The following is an 18,078-nucleotide window of genomic DNA, read 5'->3' as shown; positions in this document are numbered from 1 at the left end:
AGTTTGCAGTCATCTGCGAACTTGGTCAGCCACAGTCCTTCCGTGTTGGCTTGTACCTCCGAGAAATATATACCGAACAAGAGAGGTCCCAGGACTGAGCCTTGTGGGACGCCACTTGTAACTGGTTTGGAGTCTGACATGGCTCCAGCAATTCTAACCATGTGAGCTCTGTCCTTGAGCCAGTTTGCAACCCATCTAGTGACATAGGGGTTTATATTTAAGCTGGTGAGCTTATCTATAATGCCCGAGTAGGGTATTGTATTGAAGGCTTTTGCGAGGTTCAGGCAGGCTGTGTGGACCACCTTTCCCCTCGTCAATGGCCTTGGTGTCTGTTTCAAAGAAATGGATCAGGTTTAAGAGGCAGGATCTGCCCTTAAACAAAGCCGAACTGGGTAGGATCCAGTGTCTGTAGGTCCCCAATATCTTTATTTATGAGGTCCATGATGATCATTTTCCATAGCTTTGCAGACCAAGCTAGTCAGGCTTATGGGGCGATAGTTTCCAAAATTCGTTGAGGCACCACCTTTGTGGAGAGGGACCACTGTTGCTGTACGCTACTCTTTGGGTACATATCCTGTAGTAAGGCTGAGCTTGAACAGTAGTTTTATGTTTGGGTTTAGCTCTTCTTGGAGTTCATGTAGGACGCAGCCCGGGACACCGTCTGGTCCCATTGATGCTGTGTTTTTTGCTTTGGAGAGGGTGGCTCTTACCTGAGCATCTGAGATGTCAGGGGGGGGGGGCAGCACTTTGCTGGGATAGATATTTGCCCTTTTGGTGGGGAGGGGGGGAGAGAAGTTTGCGCTGAACCTGTCAGCTAGGATGTTTTATATATATATATATATATATATATATATATATATATAAAATTTTCCTTGTTTGCAAACTTTGTCAATTGAATGGACTCAGTGCTATGCACTGTGAATTTCTTTATGATGGCTCCTTTAAGATGATGCAGTCATGTGATTGAACACAAAAGTTACAAATTTTGTGTGCACTTCCAGCAATGTTTATCTGATGAAGTTCATATATTTTTGACAACAAAAGCGCTTATATCTCTCATAGTTTTAAAGAAGTTTCTATTTCAAAAAGTTTCTAGATTAAAGTTCTTCTGGACTCTAACTGCAGCAGTTTGTTTCCTTGGGCCTTTCATTTGTCTTTTAATATGTGTTTCTTCAGTTTGTTTTTTGGCCTGGTCTCTGACAGGGTCAAATATAAGATCTAAAGGCTTTGGTATATTGTTCGGAAGTTAGGCTACCTTTGGCAGGAGTTCCCTACTGTGAACAATACTGTGATGGCGATATAGAAGGGCATCGACTGTTTTGCACTTGAGACACCTTAACATTACAGGAAAGAAAAGACGCAACTCAAATTCTACAGCAGTGAAGCCTAGTCTTCTGTGTTATTTGTGGGTAGGGTTTGTACAGCAAAATCTGGAGTTTTCATACAAAAAAATTACTGTGGGGGTTTATATGATAAGCTCGAAAGCTGACAACTCTGAAGCACAAAGCTCCAAACTTCAAACCTCGAAGGTCAAAAACATCAAACCGTAGAACGAAGGTCGCCATACAGTGTGGGAAGGGAAGATTTCCCTTTACTGCACTGTAATGCGATCTCGGAGTTGATATATTTAAGTAGCGGGGGGTGTGGAGGGGGGGCTTGCCACCCTGCATAAAGCATTTTGTTTTTTGTTTTGGGTAATTAGGGGTTTTTTTTTGGTGGATTCGATGTTGTCAGCTTTCGAGGTTTGAAGTTTGCGGTTTTGAGCTTCAGAGTTATCAGCTTTCGATTATGTGATATAGACCTTAATGTGGGCACTTTAACAAGTGGCACCCTTAAGAAAAATTGAAAAAGTAACTGGAGAGCAGTTTTCAAGAGAAGATTTTGAAAAAAATGAATGTAGTTTGATTACCACTGTTCTAGTGTGTAATAAGTGGGAGAAGAAGATAACTGGAAAGGCTAGGAATACCACACTCCCATTCAGAGATGCTCCTAAGTAGATTCCACAGATATGGTAAATAAAAGAAAGTTAAGCATTTCTCCAAACAATTATACTGCAAAGAGAAGCTAATTGATGTCATTTGGTTGACAGGAAGGGGTCTTAAAAAAGAAATGCCTAACAAATTAGGAGCCTTAAAAAAAACAAACAAACACTTGTCTAACTTGTAATCAGTGGACACACTTCGCTGTTTCCTGGCAAATAATTGTAGGTCCTATAATCCTGTAACCAAGCCCTACCACTGCTCTGCTACTGTAAAACCATGCCAAGTAACAGACGTACATGCATATACAAAGAACAAATATTTTATTAACAGGCATGTACCAAGAAGGATATTATCTGAACATACATATACTCAACAATATTAAATAAGAAATGTTCATCACAACAAACCTTTTCAGTATTCAGAAAACAAACGGGATCATTTGGTTCCAGGGCTTTTTTCAGCCAAAGGACATCGGAGGAGTTAGAGGCAAGTTTCACATCCATCTCCACATCCTTCAGGTTTGGCAGCTGCACAACAGCAGTTGCTACCCGCTCGGAGCCACATTCCAACTTGCCTTCATAAATTAGGCTGTTACTCAGGGACATGATTTTTCTGCAAAAATAAAATAACAAACTGAGCACTCTGCAAGGTTGGACACGTTCTGTTTTAACAGTTAAACAAAAAGTACCTGTTCATTCTATACTGCACATTCAGCTGAACAACAGCATCACTGTTCCGCTCAAGACGTTTAAACAAACTTTCATCCATGCCAAGAGCTCTGTAATTAAAATAAAATAATTAGATAACAGCACACTGAGTGGTCATCAAATACAGACACTCATAAAAACAGAACTATTCATACAAATACACATTTTAAAAAATATAAAAGTGCACCACAGGCATTTCATGCTAGTGACAGACAGCACCAATATGTCTAAACACAAATACATTTTTATAAAACCAAAGAATTTTAATTCCAACAAATGCAGAGAAAATATGGACAGGGATACTGATTAAGGGGAAAAAGCAGATGCAATTTTACTGCAACATGAACTACAAGGGAGCTCTTCTTAGTGGATCTACATCTGAGTTCATCCTCTTTTCTATCTCAATGTTTTATTATTTTTTTCTAAAGTTGCCATTCCCTGGAGTGTAAATGCTGCACAATAGTACACATCAGGATATCAAGCAGTGCTTTATGAGGCAGTTCCTAACCACTGAGGCTGCGGTTTACAGCTAACAAATGAGGGAGGAAAAATTGTATGTGTATATATTATATACACGCACACATTCATTAAAAACAATATTTATTTATTTACTGCACAGAGATTGCACCAATGCCTTAAATAAGAAGGATGCTTGCAGAAGCTATGAACCAAAGTAAACTTCCCACTCTTTTGGGACAATAAAATACCCAATTTCTATCTCCCACCCCCAGACCTGCAATAGGGAAAGGCATCCTTCTTGCCAAGCTTGACCACGGTCTCCCCTTGCTTAACTCAGTCTCAATGTAAACATTAACACTTTTTACTGGATCAGTTTTATATATATATATATATATATATATATATATATATATATATATATATATATGTGTGTGTGTGTGTGTGTGTGTACATACACACACACACACCACATTTCTAATTTTGACATTTGTTAACCGGCTTTTGGCCCATTTTCAGCAGAGACCAGAGGAGAAAAGCTCTAATACATAGAACAGAATTACAGAAAAAGTCACAACTTTACAATCAAAAAATCTAACAGCATTCTGTTATACAAAAGAGGTAAACAATAGAATAGGAATGCATACAGACTATAACATTTTTTTCAGTGAAACAAATATATTTACATATATACAAGAAGAGTTTTGTATTACACACACACACACACACACACACACACACACACACACACACACACAAAACTGGTGTTGGCATACACAAGTTGTTCTTTGACAGGACACTATTGGTGAGCCCCCAAGGTTGGGTTTATCTTCTTTGTGAACCGCAATTCAGTATCTTTTTTCAGAAGTTCCAGTACTCAGAGATGGATTCATGTTTATTAGGATGCATACGGTGACATAACTCTTGAAATACATAAGCATGCTCATCCCTGGCACCCACACGCTTGTTCCCTGAACCACTTGTAAGTACTGTCCTGTTCATCAAGAAACAATCCAAATGTAAACCTCCCACTGCCTAAACAGATACAGTAGTATATACTTAACTCACATTACAGGACTCTCCAAAAGTCGAGGAGCTGCCCACCCACACAGGGAAGGCAAGACAGTGCTGTTGACCTATTTAGTGAGAATCCTCCTATTAAAGCCCTTTAAGGAATCACACAAATGTTACAATACTTGTAGGATACCCTGTCTTCAGAAGCTAAAGGCACTGAAAGGCAACAAAGTGGAATGGTAGTCAGGGAAGTTCAACTATCCAAACGAAAGAAGAGAAATGAAGGGGGTCATTACACCTGGGTATATCATTTTAAAGGCAGAGCTACCAGAAAAGGAGTATAGCCAAAGGATAAATTACGTCATTTCATAGACGTTGCATGCGTACAAAGACTCAGCACAGCTCCTCGTGGTGTCCTGCAGAGTTCTACAAGCAGCAGAGAGTGAAAGAGTGACTTTCCTGGATTTATAAGTATTTTTTCTGGCTTTCGCTTAAATTACTGCATCTCGACTGCATTTCGCTTAAAACAGCTCTGCATATTGTTTTACTGTACTTGTGTTGAATTTATACTGTTAGCACTTTAAAAGTTATTTTTGTTTAATTTAATTGTTAGGCTAACACACTCAAGTGCTAGCCGTTTTATAGCATTTACTGTTTGTTACTGTATCTTTTTCTCCTTTCTCTGTAAAAAGAAAAAAATATATATATATATCCTTGTTTTCCCGCTTTTCTGAACTAGAATAGTCCAGTCTTCAGATTTTGCTGATCTCTGGGCTTTGTCTTAGTTCCTGTGCTATCCATATCCTAATTTGGATAAGAGGAAGCTTCTTTGTTCACCAGTGGGAGTGGGGAGCACTGAGCAACCTATTTGTCCCTAGAGGATTGGTTCCAGCCCAGCAACTTGTAGTTTATTGGCCATTTTGGGTCAATTCCTGGCTCTTTTCAACCCCCTGCTATCAAGCCCGCTGAAGCTGCTCATAGAGCAGTTTAAACTATTTCTGGTTTTCCCTTAGAACTGCTCTACTTGCAATCTAAACAGCCTATTCTCTAACCGAAAAGCTCAGCACTTGCTCCTAAAGCATTTTTTATACAGGTAAAGCAACAAAAGAAAGTACTTCTTTCACCTAAAATACCTTGAGTACCCATTTCCCTATAGATCCTTTCTGATTCTGTTACACAGCAATCTTTTTCACTGTTCTAGCATGTCGAAGGGTCAGTTGCTGGCATCCTCTCCTGTTCAGCTGGTGAATCTGGGAATCTTGAGGCAATGTTACAATTGCCTCATGTACACAGACAACCTTTTCCTCCTCCCAACAAATACAAATATATGTGAGAGATGCAACTATATAGCCAGACTGGAGGCTGAGCTCCCTCAATTCAGTACTGGCAAGACCAGGCAGGAGAAGGTAACCACGCACACCACAAATCCAGTCTCACATAGAACTATCACAACTGCAAACCAAACACATAAACACACAAAAACATACTCGGAGGCGCTGATTAAAAATCTACCAAAACAACAGAGGTCTCCAAAGCAGACACCCAAGCAACCATCACCTCAAGACATAGCACATGCAACACATAGTTCACAAAGTCAGTGTGCTAAACAGTCACAGCCCTTAAGGCCAAACAACATGCCAGACACACTTGTAATAGGTGACTCCATAGTCAGACACAATGACGCGCCACCAGACTGAACAAGGAAAAGGTCACAGTAAGCTGCCTGTCGGGAGCTAGAATCCACGTAACACAAGCACTGGTCACTCCACAGCAAGTACAAATATGACTCAGTCATTGTACATGCCGTGAACGACCTGAGAAGTACCTCCTGGACTACATGAAAAGAGACATAGAGGAGCTCTCTGATTATGTAGCCCAGGCCGGTATGACCCTGACCCTGAGCAGCATCTTACCCTCACCAAGAATGATGCCACAGTACAAAGACAAAATGATCAGTTTTAACAATTGGCTTAATTACTGGTGTCATTCAAAGGGGATCCAATGTCTGTCTGCTTGGGATGACATGCTTGCGGATGGCTTGCACCTGTCACCCTCGGATATTGGCCAAGGCTCTTGCCAACCCCATAGTGCCTTTTTAGGCAAGGCTCAAATGACAAACCTACCTCCCTAGAAAACACAAGTGGAAAAAAAATAAGGGTAATGCTGCTCAATGCCAGAAGTCTAAACCTCAAGATGCACCTCCGCAGTATGGAGAACATTGATGTCTGTGCAGTGACTGACACCTGGTTCAAGGCTCCTGACAGCACCCCAGCACTATCAGGTTTTACCTCATATCATGCTTTCCGCCCCAAAACTTGGAAAAGGAGGGGGAGTATCCATATTCATCAAAGATACCCACACCTCCAGGTTAGTGGCAATGCACGAAGCATCGGAGACCATCCAGGTGCAACTAACCACAGACAAAACTGCCTTACAATTTGTAGCATGCTACAGACCACCCTCTCAAACTCAGGAAACCCACACAGCCTTCCTGAAGACACTGGAGAGTATGAATGTCTCTCCAAATACCATCATATTGGGAGACTTCAACTACTCAAACATAGACTGGGAACATTACTCAAGCCCAAACACCCTAGCCCAAAGGTTCCTAGAATTCATAAACTCAAATGCGATGGAACAACTAGTCACCATTCCCACAAGAGGAGACAATATACTAGACCTGATCATCACAAACATGGGGGCAAAATGCTCCACACCGGAAGTATATCCCTCATTGGTAAGATCAGACCATAAATTAATCTCACTGGAAATCCACATCCTGCCCCCACCCCCTGCACAAAATACCACAGTGAAGAACTTCTCAAAAGCCAACTTCACACTTCTTAAGACTGAAGTGGTATCCTTCAAGGTCCCTGGGCCAGTGGAAACCACAACCCACACTGCTGAATCCTTTGCAAATGCCTTCTACGGGCACCTTCAAGAATGCATGGATCATGCAATCCCAAATAAAACCAAGACCCATTCCCCTGTGGACCCCAGCCATAAACAAACTTTACAACAGAAGGAGGAAGCTACAAAGACAATCACAAGGCCTTCTTTAGTTATGTTAGAAACCTGGGTGGAAACTCCCAGGTATGCTCAATAAATACACTGAACGACATTGCCAACATTCTGGCAAATAGGTTCAAATAACTATCCCAGCAGAGTGTAGCCTCCCTAACATCTCAGATGCCCAGGTAAAACACAGCATCAATGAGACGGACGGTGTCCCGGCTGTGTGCTACATGAACCAAGAGGAACTAAACCCAAACATAAGGCTGCTGTTTAATCTTAGCCTTACTACAGGATATGTACCCAAAGAGTGGCGTACGGCAACAGTGGTCCCACTTCACAAAGGCGGTGCTTCTACGGACCCTGGAGCCTGGTCTGCAAAGTTATGGAGAGGATCATTATGGAACTCATAAACAAAGACATTGGGGACCTACAGACATTAACAGTCACTAAGGCCATTGATGAAGGTAAGGCAGTTCACACAGCCTACCTTGACCTTGCAAAAGCCTTTGACACAATACCACACTCGGGCATCATAGACAAACTCACCAGCTTAAATGTAACCCCATATGTCACGAGATGGGTTGCAAACTGGCTCAAGGACAGAAGTACAGGCAAACATAGGAGGATTGTGGCTGACAAAGTTCGTAAGATGACTGCAAACTGGGTGCCATAATTGATACTCCAGTGGGCGCAAACATCCTTCAGAGAGGACTCATAGAAACGGGTAATTGGTGCCAGAGCCATGGCCTTAAGCTTAATGCCAAAAAATGTATAGTCATACCCTTTATGAAAACAAGGTACTCCACAAATTACCACATAGGTGGTAATCCATTAAGGACCTAGGGACCCAGGTTGACAGTAACCTCTCATTTGAAGTGGTTATTGCCCACCTTATCATGAAGGGTTTCACATCTAGATCAAGAGAGGTCATTGGAGTACAATGCCCCATTTGGGATGTATCCAGAGGTGACCTGTGCCCAATCCAGAATTAATGGGCATGCTCCACCTCAAAAATCCAAATCCATCAGAGCCACGAGAGCAAGAGACTTAAACCTCAACACAGAAATCTAACTCTATTCAAGAGAAGTCTTGACGAAGTGGATGTCATCTCTGTCACTATTAGACAGAGGCACAGTAAACTAAACCCTAAATGGGAGTAGTATTAAATGCCCTAGGGCAGATAGCCTAGTACGAACCTATGAACCAAACGGAACCCCTGGATCAATGGCTAAAGTACAGTTTTGTACTTACCATAAATGTAGATGTTCGAAGATCCACATTGCTGCAGTCCTTACATATTGCCACCCCTTTAAAAGCTGTAAAGTGGCAGCAGGCAAGTCTTTCGGTAATAAAGTCCTACTCCTCCGAAGAGGAGGGTTGTTTTCAAAAAGCAGAAGCAGCAGCACTCCCAAAGAGACTGGGGGATGCTCGGACAGACAGGGATGGGCCTTGTATTTGTCATTCACTAGCATCAGTAGTCTTTCTAAAAACTCAGAACAAACACAACCAGCGTGTACTACCAAAGGCAACAACACGACCAGTAATACTAAAAGCCAACGTAGTGGTGCTAATCCCAATAAGGTCCTAATGTGATGATACTTGATAATTCCAACCAGTATACCAAGGGCACGTTGCAGTAAAATCAAACACACACTTTATTAAAACAAAAAAGTAGAATGGTCAAGCGCTTTCATCCCTTAACATTTGGACTTCATCAGAACCATTCAAAATTGTACATCTCTTTAATAGTTAAAAAAACATCATGTGCTCCAATCATTACCCTACTTCAATCATCATCATCATCATCACCCCCCTGTTTCCCATTTACATGGAGTCGGGGTATCGTATTAACTGTCGTCAACTCTCTTGATTCAGTGCCACTCTCCTGCCTTCTTCAACACTCATGCCTGACTGTCGCAGATCTTCTTTCACACAATCCATCCACCTCTTTGCTGGGCCTCGCTTCCTCTTACCTTCTTCCTGTCTGTCCCAAATCTCCCTCACCAGATTGTCTTCTGCTTTTCTACACGTGCCCATACCATCGTAATCTGTTCTCTTTGATCTTTTCTGCAATTGGAGCTACTTTGGCTTCTGCTCTTATGTCCTCATTTATTTGCCTGTCCCACAGTGTGCATCGTACCACCTTTCTCAGGCACTTCATTTCCATCACCTCTAGCTTCTTCAACTGTTCTGCCTTTACTGCCCAGGTTTCTGTACCATACAGTAGTACTGGTCGCACCACTGTCTTGTACACCTTACTTTTCAGCTTCTTTGGCATTCTTCTGTCATAGACTACACCTGATACTCTATACCAGTTGGCTGCAGCCCCTCTGATTCTAGCTTTGACCTCTTCATTCAGACTACCCTTCTCCTCAACCACCCCTCCCAGATACTTGAAGCTGTTTACCTGTTCCACTATCTTCCCATCTATCTCTATTCTCAGCTTCTTCTGATTTCCTCAATCTGCTGCCATTACCACTGTCTTATCTGTGCTTAGTTTCATCCCATGTGCCTTCAGATTTGCATTCCATTCTCCTATCCTTTGCTGAAGTTCTAGATCAGAGTCTGCCTGTACTGCCACATCGTCTGCATACAGCAGCTTTGTTGCTCTGGCCCCTCCAGCCTGTTTGCTGATGTAGTCCATTACCAGTATGAACAGCAGTGGGCTCAGAGCTGAACCCTGGTGTACACCCACTCCCACTGGGAACCCCTCAGTGAGGCCAAACACTGTTCGTACTTGAGTCACTGGGTCCTTGTACATAGCCTGTACTAATTCTACCAATGTTTCTGGGACTTCAAACCACCGTAGTACTGCCCAGATCAGCTTTCTTGGGACCTTGTCATATGCTTTCTCCAAGTCTAGGAAAGCCCAGTTTGACTCTCTCCTCTTCTCTAGTTTCTTCTCAAGTATCTGTCTCAATGCAAACATCGGGTCAATTGTGCTGCATCCTGATCTGAATCTGAACTGTTCATCTCCCATCTTACATTCTACTATTCTGCGTATCCGTTTATCAATCACTCTCTCCAGAACTTTCATGCAATGTGGTAGGAGTTTGATGCCTCTGTACTGTCCACAGTTGTGGATGTCCCCTTTGTTCTTGTACACTGGCACGAGTATGCTTATTCTCCAGTCATCTGGGATACGCCTTTCTCTCCACACTGCAATTAGTACCCTCAGGAGCCATATCTCCCCTAGCTCACCCAGCATCTTTATCATATCAGCTGTGACCTCATCTGAGCCTGCTGCTTTCCCTGACTTCATTTCCTTAGTGCTGCTCTTACTTCTTCTAAGCTGGGCTCCTCTTCTACTCTCATTGTAGGCTGTTTCTGGGGCAGTACCACTTCTGTGGGGTTTTCTTCATTCAGAAGCTGCTGGAAATACTCCTTCCATCTGCCTTTGATGTCCTGTGGGCTGGTAAGCAGGTTGTTGCTGGAATCCCTTATGAAGGGTGTCTGACTATCTTCTTTATCTTTAGCCTACTTCAATCTCAAAGGTAAATCATGTGAATAAGCTCTAAAACAGATGGAGACACAGTATAGTAAGTGATGCAATTGTAAAACCATAGCTTCTTTCCTTAATATTGATACAATGGAGGTATGTTCATTAATACCTGGTACCATTGTGGCATTTAACCTAAGTTGCCACTTTAATTCATGCTCCTCCACTTTATTTTCCCAAAAAACACCCTTCTCATCTCTTTTCACCTTTTCTACAATACCAAAGAGGAATCTATTACCCTGACCACAGTGCTTGGCAGGTTTAAAAAGTACATTGTTCTAATCACAATTTTTAATGGCATATAAATGTTCATAAATACATTTGCGAAAACTCCTTATAGTTTTGCCAGTGTAAAAATAATTACAATTCTGATATATTACAATGTATAGTAAACCCAGAAGTACAGAAGTTACCTTTGTCTAACCAAAAACATTGTGGGGGTTCCTCTATTTTGAATGGTTCTGATGAAGTCCAATGTTAAGGGATGAAAGCACTTGACCATTCTACTTTTTTGTTTTAATAAAGTGTGTTCTTGATTTTACTGCAATGTGCCCTTGGTATACTGGTTGGAATTATCAAGTATCATCACACTAGGACCTTACTGGGATTAGCACCACTACGTTGGCTTTTAATATCACTGGTCGTGTTGTTGCCTTCGCTAGTACACACTGGTTGTATTTATTCTGAGTTATTACTGTTCAGCATGCTGTGTGGTGCTTCCCGGGTCGGTTTGTTGTATACTTCCTTTTACAGGCGCACACACTTTTTTCGTTATGGATTCCCTTTCAGGGGTTTGTTCCCAACAACAACAGGACAATGGTCTATCAACCATAAAAACAATCCCAGGAATGATGGGGAACTTACACAGTTATTAAAATTGTTTTCACAGCAGCATAGTCAGCTGCAGTCTTCTTTGGATGGACTAAGACTCCCAAAGACCTTTGTGGCAAGGTCGTAAGTTTTACCTCATGTAAACGAGGTTACAAATAGGAGCAAGTGTCCTAGAGGTAATTTTATAGATGCTAACATGGTTTTCTCAAGAATCTATTCCTTGCGGGCACAGTGTGCGTCAAAACATTTTGAGTGAGCCAAGGAGTCGATTCCATTCCAAAGCTGGTTAAACAGTAAACTGACTTTTAACACTGGACTTGTAAGTACCCCAAAAAGTTTTCAAGGAAAGTTAAATAAATTTGAGACTTTGCTTACTGAAGTCCGTAACTTGCAGTGTGATAATGCATACTTAACAAAAATTATTAAAAGGAAAAAGGTTCCAAAGGGACTTAGGATGTTCAAGTTTCCTAACGGACTATTTTTAGGACAGACTGAGCTTTATTACTGGCCATGTTCAACTGACATGGGATTGAACGTATGCAATTTATAAGAAGACTTAATGACAACAGAATTAACGAACGTTTGGACAAGGCTAATGAATTAAATGACATTTTTGATGATGTTTTACTTGAAAATCATGTTGAGAGATATGAAAACATTTTTGATAGGGTGGAACTTCAGGCGAAAATCAACATGAATAGAAAAAAACAGGAAATTGGATAAGGATGAAATGGAATACAATAAAAATTTAGCAGATCCCCTTGTGAAAAGCCTATTTTACACCTACTGAATTGAACGTTGTTAGTGATGAAAGACAGTGTTGTTGGAGCAACAGGTGGTTATAATGAATTGACTCAGGGTGGGGATTGAATGGACCCAGGATGGGGATAGAATTAGTTCAAGTCAGAACAATCAGGTGTATGATGAAGTGTTTGAGGAAGAACAAACAGAACTTAGGAGATCAGAAAGGATTTCAAGTAAAAACAAAAAGTTTTTTTTATTACAGCCTTACACCCCAAGGAATGCGAAAAACAAGAGGGGGCAGATACTTTTGGACAAATAATAACAAGGGCAACCAATAAGGGAGTTAGAACAGGAAGATCAATTTATTTCAGCCTTTGACGGGAAGATGGTGAGCTTTGTAGGATTTAATATATTTAACTACACAGAAATTAGTCTTACTAAAACTCACTTTATACTCTTTAGAAAGGGATTAAAATTTGTCCTATCCAAGAAGAATGACCTGGCTGACATATTGATAGAATTCAAATTATTTATTAGGAAACTAAACCTTCAGATATTTTTAAGGATAGTGATAACCATCATGGGTTGCTTAATACAAAACAAAATACTAATTTAAAGAGAAAGATTTTGTTTAACCCACCCTTGCACTCAACGATAGCCAATTATGAAAGGATCTGTATCCAGGATATTTACCAATATTTCCTTAGATCAACAGAAAAAAAATATAATTTGAGTAAGGAAGAAATGATTCTTTTAAATGAATTGAGAAGTAACGACTCTCTGCGTGTAATGAAACCTGACAAAGGGGTTGGAATGGTGATGGTGAACAAAGCTGACTATAACTGTGATATGTTAACAATTTATATGGTATGGAAAAGTACGCAATTGTGTCTAGAAATCATATAGCTATTGCACAAAAGAAGGTGCAGTTATTTTTGGAGGATTCCCTTTATCAAGGCGTGATTAATGAAGATGTGTTTAATTTTCTGGTCAATGGCCACCCAACCATCCCCTCGGTCTTTGGGATACCTAAGGTACATAAAAATGTGAACAAGCCACCGTACAGGTTGATTGTAGCTGCCTAGAATAGCATGACCTACCCATTAACAGCATCTGTGGACAGGTTGACTCAAAATTCTGTTAGGCCTATTGAATATCTACTGAAGGACTCTTGGGATTTTTAAAAAAAAAAATTAAGCAGGAATACTATGCTGATGAAGTGGGTTTTTCTACAACAGATGTTGTCGACCTTTTTTCATCCATTCCACACAATGAAGGGTTAAGGCTTGTTTTGTGAAGCAGTTTCTGCAGTAATGTCCCTGAATGCTTCATCGATACATTTTGTAGTGGAAGCTATGGAAATTATTAAAAAAAAAACAATTATATGATGTTTGGGATAAGTTAAGGGGTAGCTATGGGAGCTAATTGAGCCCCAGTCTACACAAATTTAGTCATGTATGCTTGGGAGAAAAAAAACCCATTTTCACCTTAGGGTTTTGCCAACATTGGCATGTATAGTTAAGGTTTTTGGATGACACCTTTATTTTATGGAAAGAAATTAATAATACGAGGGGGTAATTTGAATATTTGATCAGTAACAACTAATTTTTGAGATTTACTTATACCCACTCTGACAAAGCAATAGACTATTTGGATGTAACAAATTTTAAGAATAGAGTGGAACACGTTCTCTAACAGTTATTTAGACTTTAGAAGTCAACATCCTTTCTATATTAAAAAGAATATAGTGAAGGGTCAAATAATTAGAGCAGCGAGAATGTGCTCAGAGCTCTCCTTATTCAAGTCAGAAATGGGAAATTTAATATCTATGTTTGTCGAAAGAGGCTACCCAGAGTGGCGGCTGCTTGAGATTGGGGAAGAAATTCTGTGAGGGTGGGGTATAAGGTACCCCCCCATTAAGTTCAGAATGCGAAGGGGTAAACTGTAATGGGCCAACACATGACAATTCTTTTTCACACCCCATGGTAATTCAGTTTGGTGACAGTCAACAATTGAAAGAAATTATCACCAAAATTTGGGTAATTTTAGGAGTAAAGCAGAGATTACTGACACTCTGGGTCCAAAACCTTGTTTTTGTATTTAAAACGGGCTGGAATTTGAAATATTTTTAGAAGACCTTATACTATCAAATAGAAGGAATAGAGGTGGCACCAAGAAGTGTGGTATGTATAAATACTGTGGTTATGTTTTACAGGAAAGGCAAGTGGTTACTGGGGAACCCCCACAATGTGTTTGGTTAGACATAGGTAACTGCAGTACTTCTGGGTTAGCATACATTGCGATATGTCAGAATTGTAATTATTTTTACATTGGCAAAAGTATTAGAAGTTTATGCAAACATTACTTATGAACATTTACATGCCATTAAAAATTGTGATGAGAACAATGCACTTTTTAAACATACCAAGAACTGTGTTTAGGGTAAGATTCCTTTTTGGTACTGTAGAAAAAGTGGAGAGAGATGAGAAGGGTGTTTTTGGGAAACTAAAGTGGAGGAGCATGAATTAAAGTGGCAACTTAGGCTAAATGCCACAATGGCACCCGGTATTAATGAACATACCTTCATTGTATCAATATTAAGGAAAAAAGCTATGGTTTTATAATTGCATCACTTACTACACTGTGTGTCCATCTGTTTTAGAGCTTATTCACATGATTTACCTTTAAGATTGAAGTAGGCTAATGATTGGATCACATGATTTTTTTAAACTATTAAAGAGATGTTGTACAATTTTGAATGGTTCTGATGAAGTCCAATGTTAAGGGATGAAAGCACTTGACCATTTTACTTTTTGTTTTAATAAAGTGTGTTTTTGATTTTACTGCAACGTGTCCTTGGTATCATCACAATAGGACCTTGTTGGGATTAGCACCACTATGTCGGCTTTTAGTATTATCAACCTTTCTAAAAAACTAAAGACCTGCATTGCAACCTGTTTTTGCCGAAATAACAGAAAACATCCTAGCCAAGGCATGGGGCGTTGTATTTCCACATGACTGCAGCCATAATCTGTGCTCTACATCACATATATCAGCTTCTGAAGATGGGGGATCCTACAAGGCTTATTCCATATCTATGGCAACAGTACTCAAGCAGTTTGCCACCCAGGGTAGTCTGATCCCATAGATGAAATACATTACAAAATTCCCTTCAAAACTGCAGTCTTACACCCTGCTCTGCACCTGTACTGTCAATCCAGACACTAATGTTCACAGTAACTGTGGACTGAAGCCCAAAGAGCTAGACAGGGGTCCAGGGAAGTAAACAGTGTGGGAAGAAATAGCCAGGGAATTGTTATGGCTAGGCTTGTATAGGCCCTAGGTCTGATAGCCTAGTACCAACCTATGAACCTCACAAATATTCTAAGTTATTACCTTTTTTAATGAAAGCTGCTACACTAGCTGCTGTACTATCAGAATGAACTCTAGAATTTTTCCAGCGTGGTCCTAAGACAGTAACGCAATTAGTCAGCCGTTTGGCTAAGGTATGCTAACACACAATTAAGCTTTGACTACTGAGGTATGGAGGCAAAGAACAGATCAATTTGCCTAAACACAGTGGTCCTTTCAAGCATAATGTGTTAAGTATTAATGCACATCTATTAAATGTAGTCTTTTCACCTCTTTTAAAAGGTGTAAGACAGAATTCTGGCAACTGAACAGTTTGGTTAGATGCTAACTCTGAGACAAGTTTTAGTATAAAGGAAGGGGATGATTCTAAGGCTTATCTTTGTCCTTATGAAAAACTGTATATGGCTTCCTGTATATTAACACCTGCAGTTCGGAGATTGTCCTGACAGAGGTAATGGCCGACAAGCCTTCAAAAACAAACTTCAGGCTGCCAAAGCAACAGATCTAAAAGGGAGCAAGGTCAGCTACCCTATCATGAACTCATAAAGGGTGAAATCAGACTAAAAAACTTCACCAAGGCAAACTATACTCTCCTAGGTGAAGATATAAATGCATTCAAAGCCCCACCCCAAGCTGGAAGTGGTTACTATGCCAAAGCTTATACTAAAGCCCTGTACAATCACTTGCATTAAGTGTATAAACTTGGCCGTACCAGAAAGAATCAAAGCCAGAGCCCCAAGTAAAAACAAGCTGGCTTGCTGGACATCCAGCATCAAACAACTTTACAATAAATGCAAAAAGTTGCTCTCCAAGAAAACAAAGGCAAGGCCCCAACAATGGAAAAGCACCCTCTTCAGCAAGTTATGCCAAGGATAACCATAAAGCCTTTTACAGCTACGCATGTAACCCAAAGGGTAAGCATGTGCAGAACTAATGGCCAGCAGCATCACACACACTGACCCTACAGAGACAGCAAACCTGCTAGCGGATAGGTTTGGTGAAAATTTCACTCCCTTATCCCCGCCTAACTTACAACAAACCTACCCCTCACCCTATATATTTGAGCAGGTCCTCACAGCCTTGTCCAAGGCAAAAAAAAACCACAGCCTCTATGAGATCAGACAACATACTGGGCTGTCTTCTAAATAGGCTAAAACATGAACTAGCATCACCACTTAGTACCCTTTTCAATCATAGCCTAACCACAGGCTTTGTTCCTGTGGAATGGAGAACAGCAAGTTATTCCCCTCCGCAAAGAAGGCCTACCAACAGACCCGGGGAATTACGGACCCATAAGCCTTATCCAGCCTCATCTGTAACCTATGGAACGTATAATTTTGGGGCACACAAATAAAGACATAGGTGACCTCCAAACCCTGTATCCTACCCAATTACGCTTCGTGAAGGGCAGATCCTGCCTGTTAAATCTGGTGGATTTCTTTGAAAATGTGATCAAGGCCACTGACGAGAGCAAATCTGTGCACACAGCATACCTCGACCTGGAAAAGGCTTTTGACGCAATCCCACATTCAGGCATTACCGATAAACTAAGTAAACTGAATGTAAACCCCTTCACTGTATGATGGATTGCCAACTGGCTCACAAACCTGACACATTGTCAAAGTGGATAACTCCACATCAACCAGCAGACCTGTTACCACTGGGGTGCCACAGGGGTCAGTGCTGAGCCCCCTAATGTTTGGTATATACTTCTCAGAAGCTCAGGTCAAACCTAAGGGTTTGTGGCTGACTAAATTTGCAGACAACTGCAAACTAGGTGCAATAATTGAATCCCCAAATTATGTCAGTATAACTTCTAGGAGGGTCTCTCACAGACCAACAACTGGTGTATTAGTCACAGTCTCAAACTGAATGCAAATAAATGCATCATCATTCCCTTCAGCACAAACAATGTCCCCCCTCACTATCAAATGAACAATATCCTAAGTACCCATGAAGTAGTAAAGGACCTGGGATCACAAGCTGATTGCAACCTTAACTTTGACCACCATGTGTCTACTGTAGTAAGGAAAGCTTTCTACATAGCACACTTGATTAGTAAAGACATCGCCTCGTCAACAAAAGAAGTCCTAACCCCTCTATACTCAGCACTTATCTGGCTCATAATTGAGTATAATGCCCCATTTGGCATGTACCGTACTAAGCACCTGCAGCAATTAGAGAAACCTCAGAGGTTTTTAACAAAGATCAAGGGGTTCCAGCATGTGCCTTACACAGACCGCCTAAAGCCCCTGTCACTATACTCTGCATTGTATAGACTTCTTAGAGGAAGCAACAACTCTAACAGAATGAGCCTCTACAGAAGTAGGAAAACATTTACCATGAAAGGAATAACAAAAAGAAATGGCATTAGAGATCCAGGAGGATATGGTCTGCTTATAAACAGCAAAATCTAGAGATCTGGGATGAAAGAAAGTAAAAAGTTGTCCATATTTGT

At 40.7% G+C, this 18,078-nt stretch overlaps 1 protein-coding gene across 2 annotated transcripts in view; it reads right to left on the bottom strand.

The window, feature by feature from the left end:
* Positions 1 to 18,078, bottom strand: part of DNA2 (DNA replication helicase/nuclease 2) — a 1,108,563-nt gene that overhangs the window by 357,238 nt on the left and 733,247 nt on the right. For both annotated transcript variants that reach the window (XM_044056952.1, XM_044056951.1), the window contains exons 17-18: positions 2,671 to 2,760; positions 2,390 to 2,594 (exon numbers count right to left, since the gene is read on the bottom strand). In XM_044056952.1, coding sequence (XP_043912887.1) covers positions 2,390 to 2,594; positions 2,671 to 2,760 — 295 coding nt within the window. The remainder of the gene's footprint in view (positions 1 to 2,389; positions 2,595 to 2,670; positions 2,761 to 18,078) is intronic.

The sequence above is a fragment of the Protopterus annectens genome, chromosome 14.part0, assembly GCF_019279795.1.
Source record: "Protopterus annectens isolate FY-2018-M chromosome 14.part0, PAN1.0, whole genome shotgun sequence".
Classification (NCBI taxonomy): Eukaryota; Metazoa; Chordata; order Ceratodontiformes; family Protopteridae; genus Protopterus; species Protopterus annectens.
This window is presented reverse-complemented; position numbering and strand designations above follow the sequence as displayed.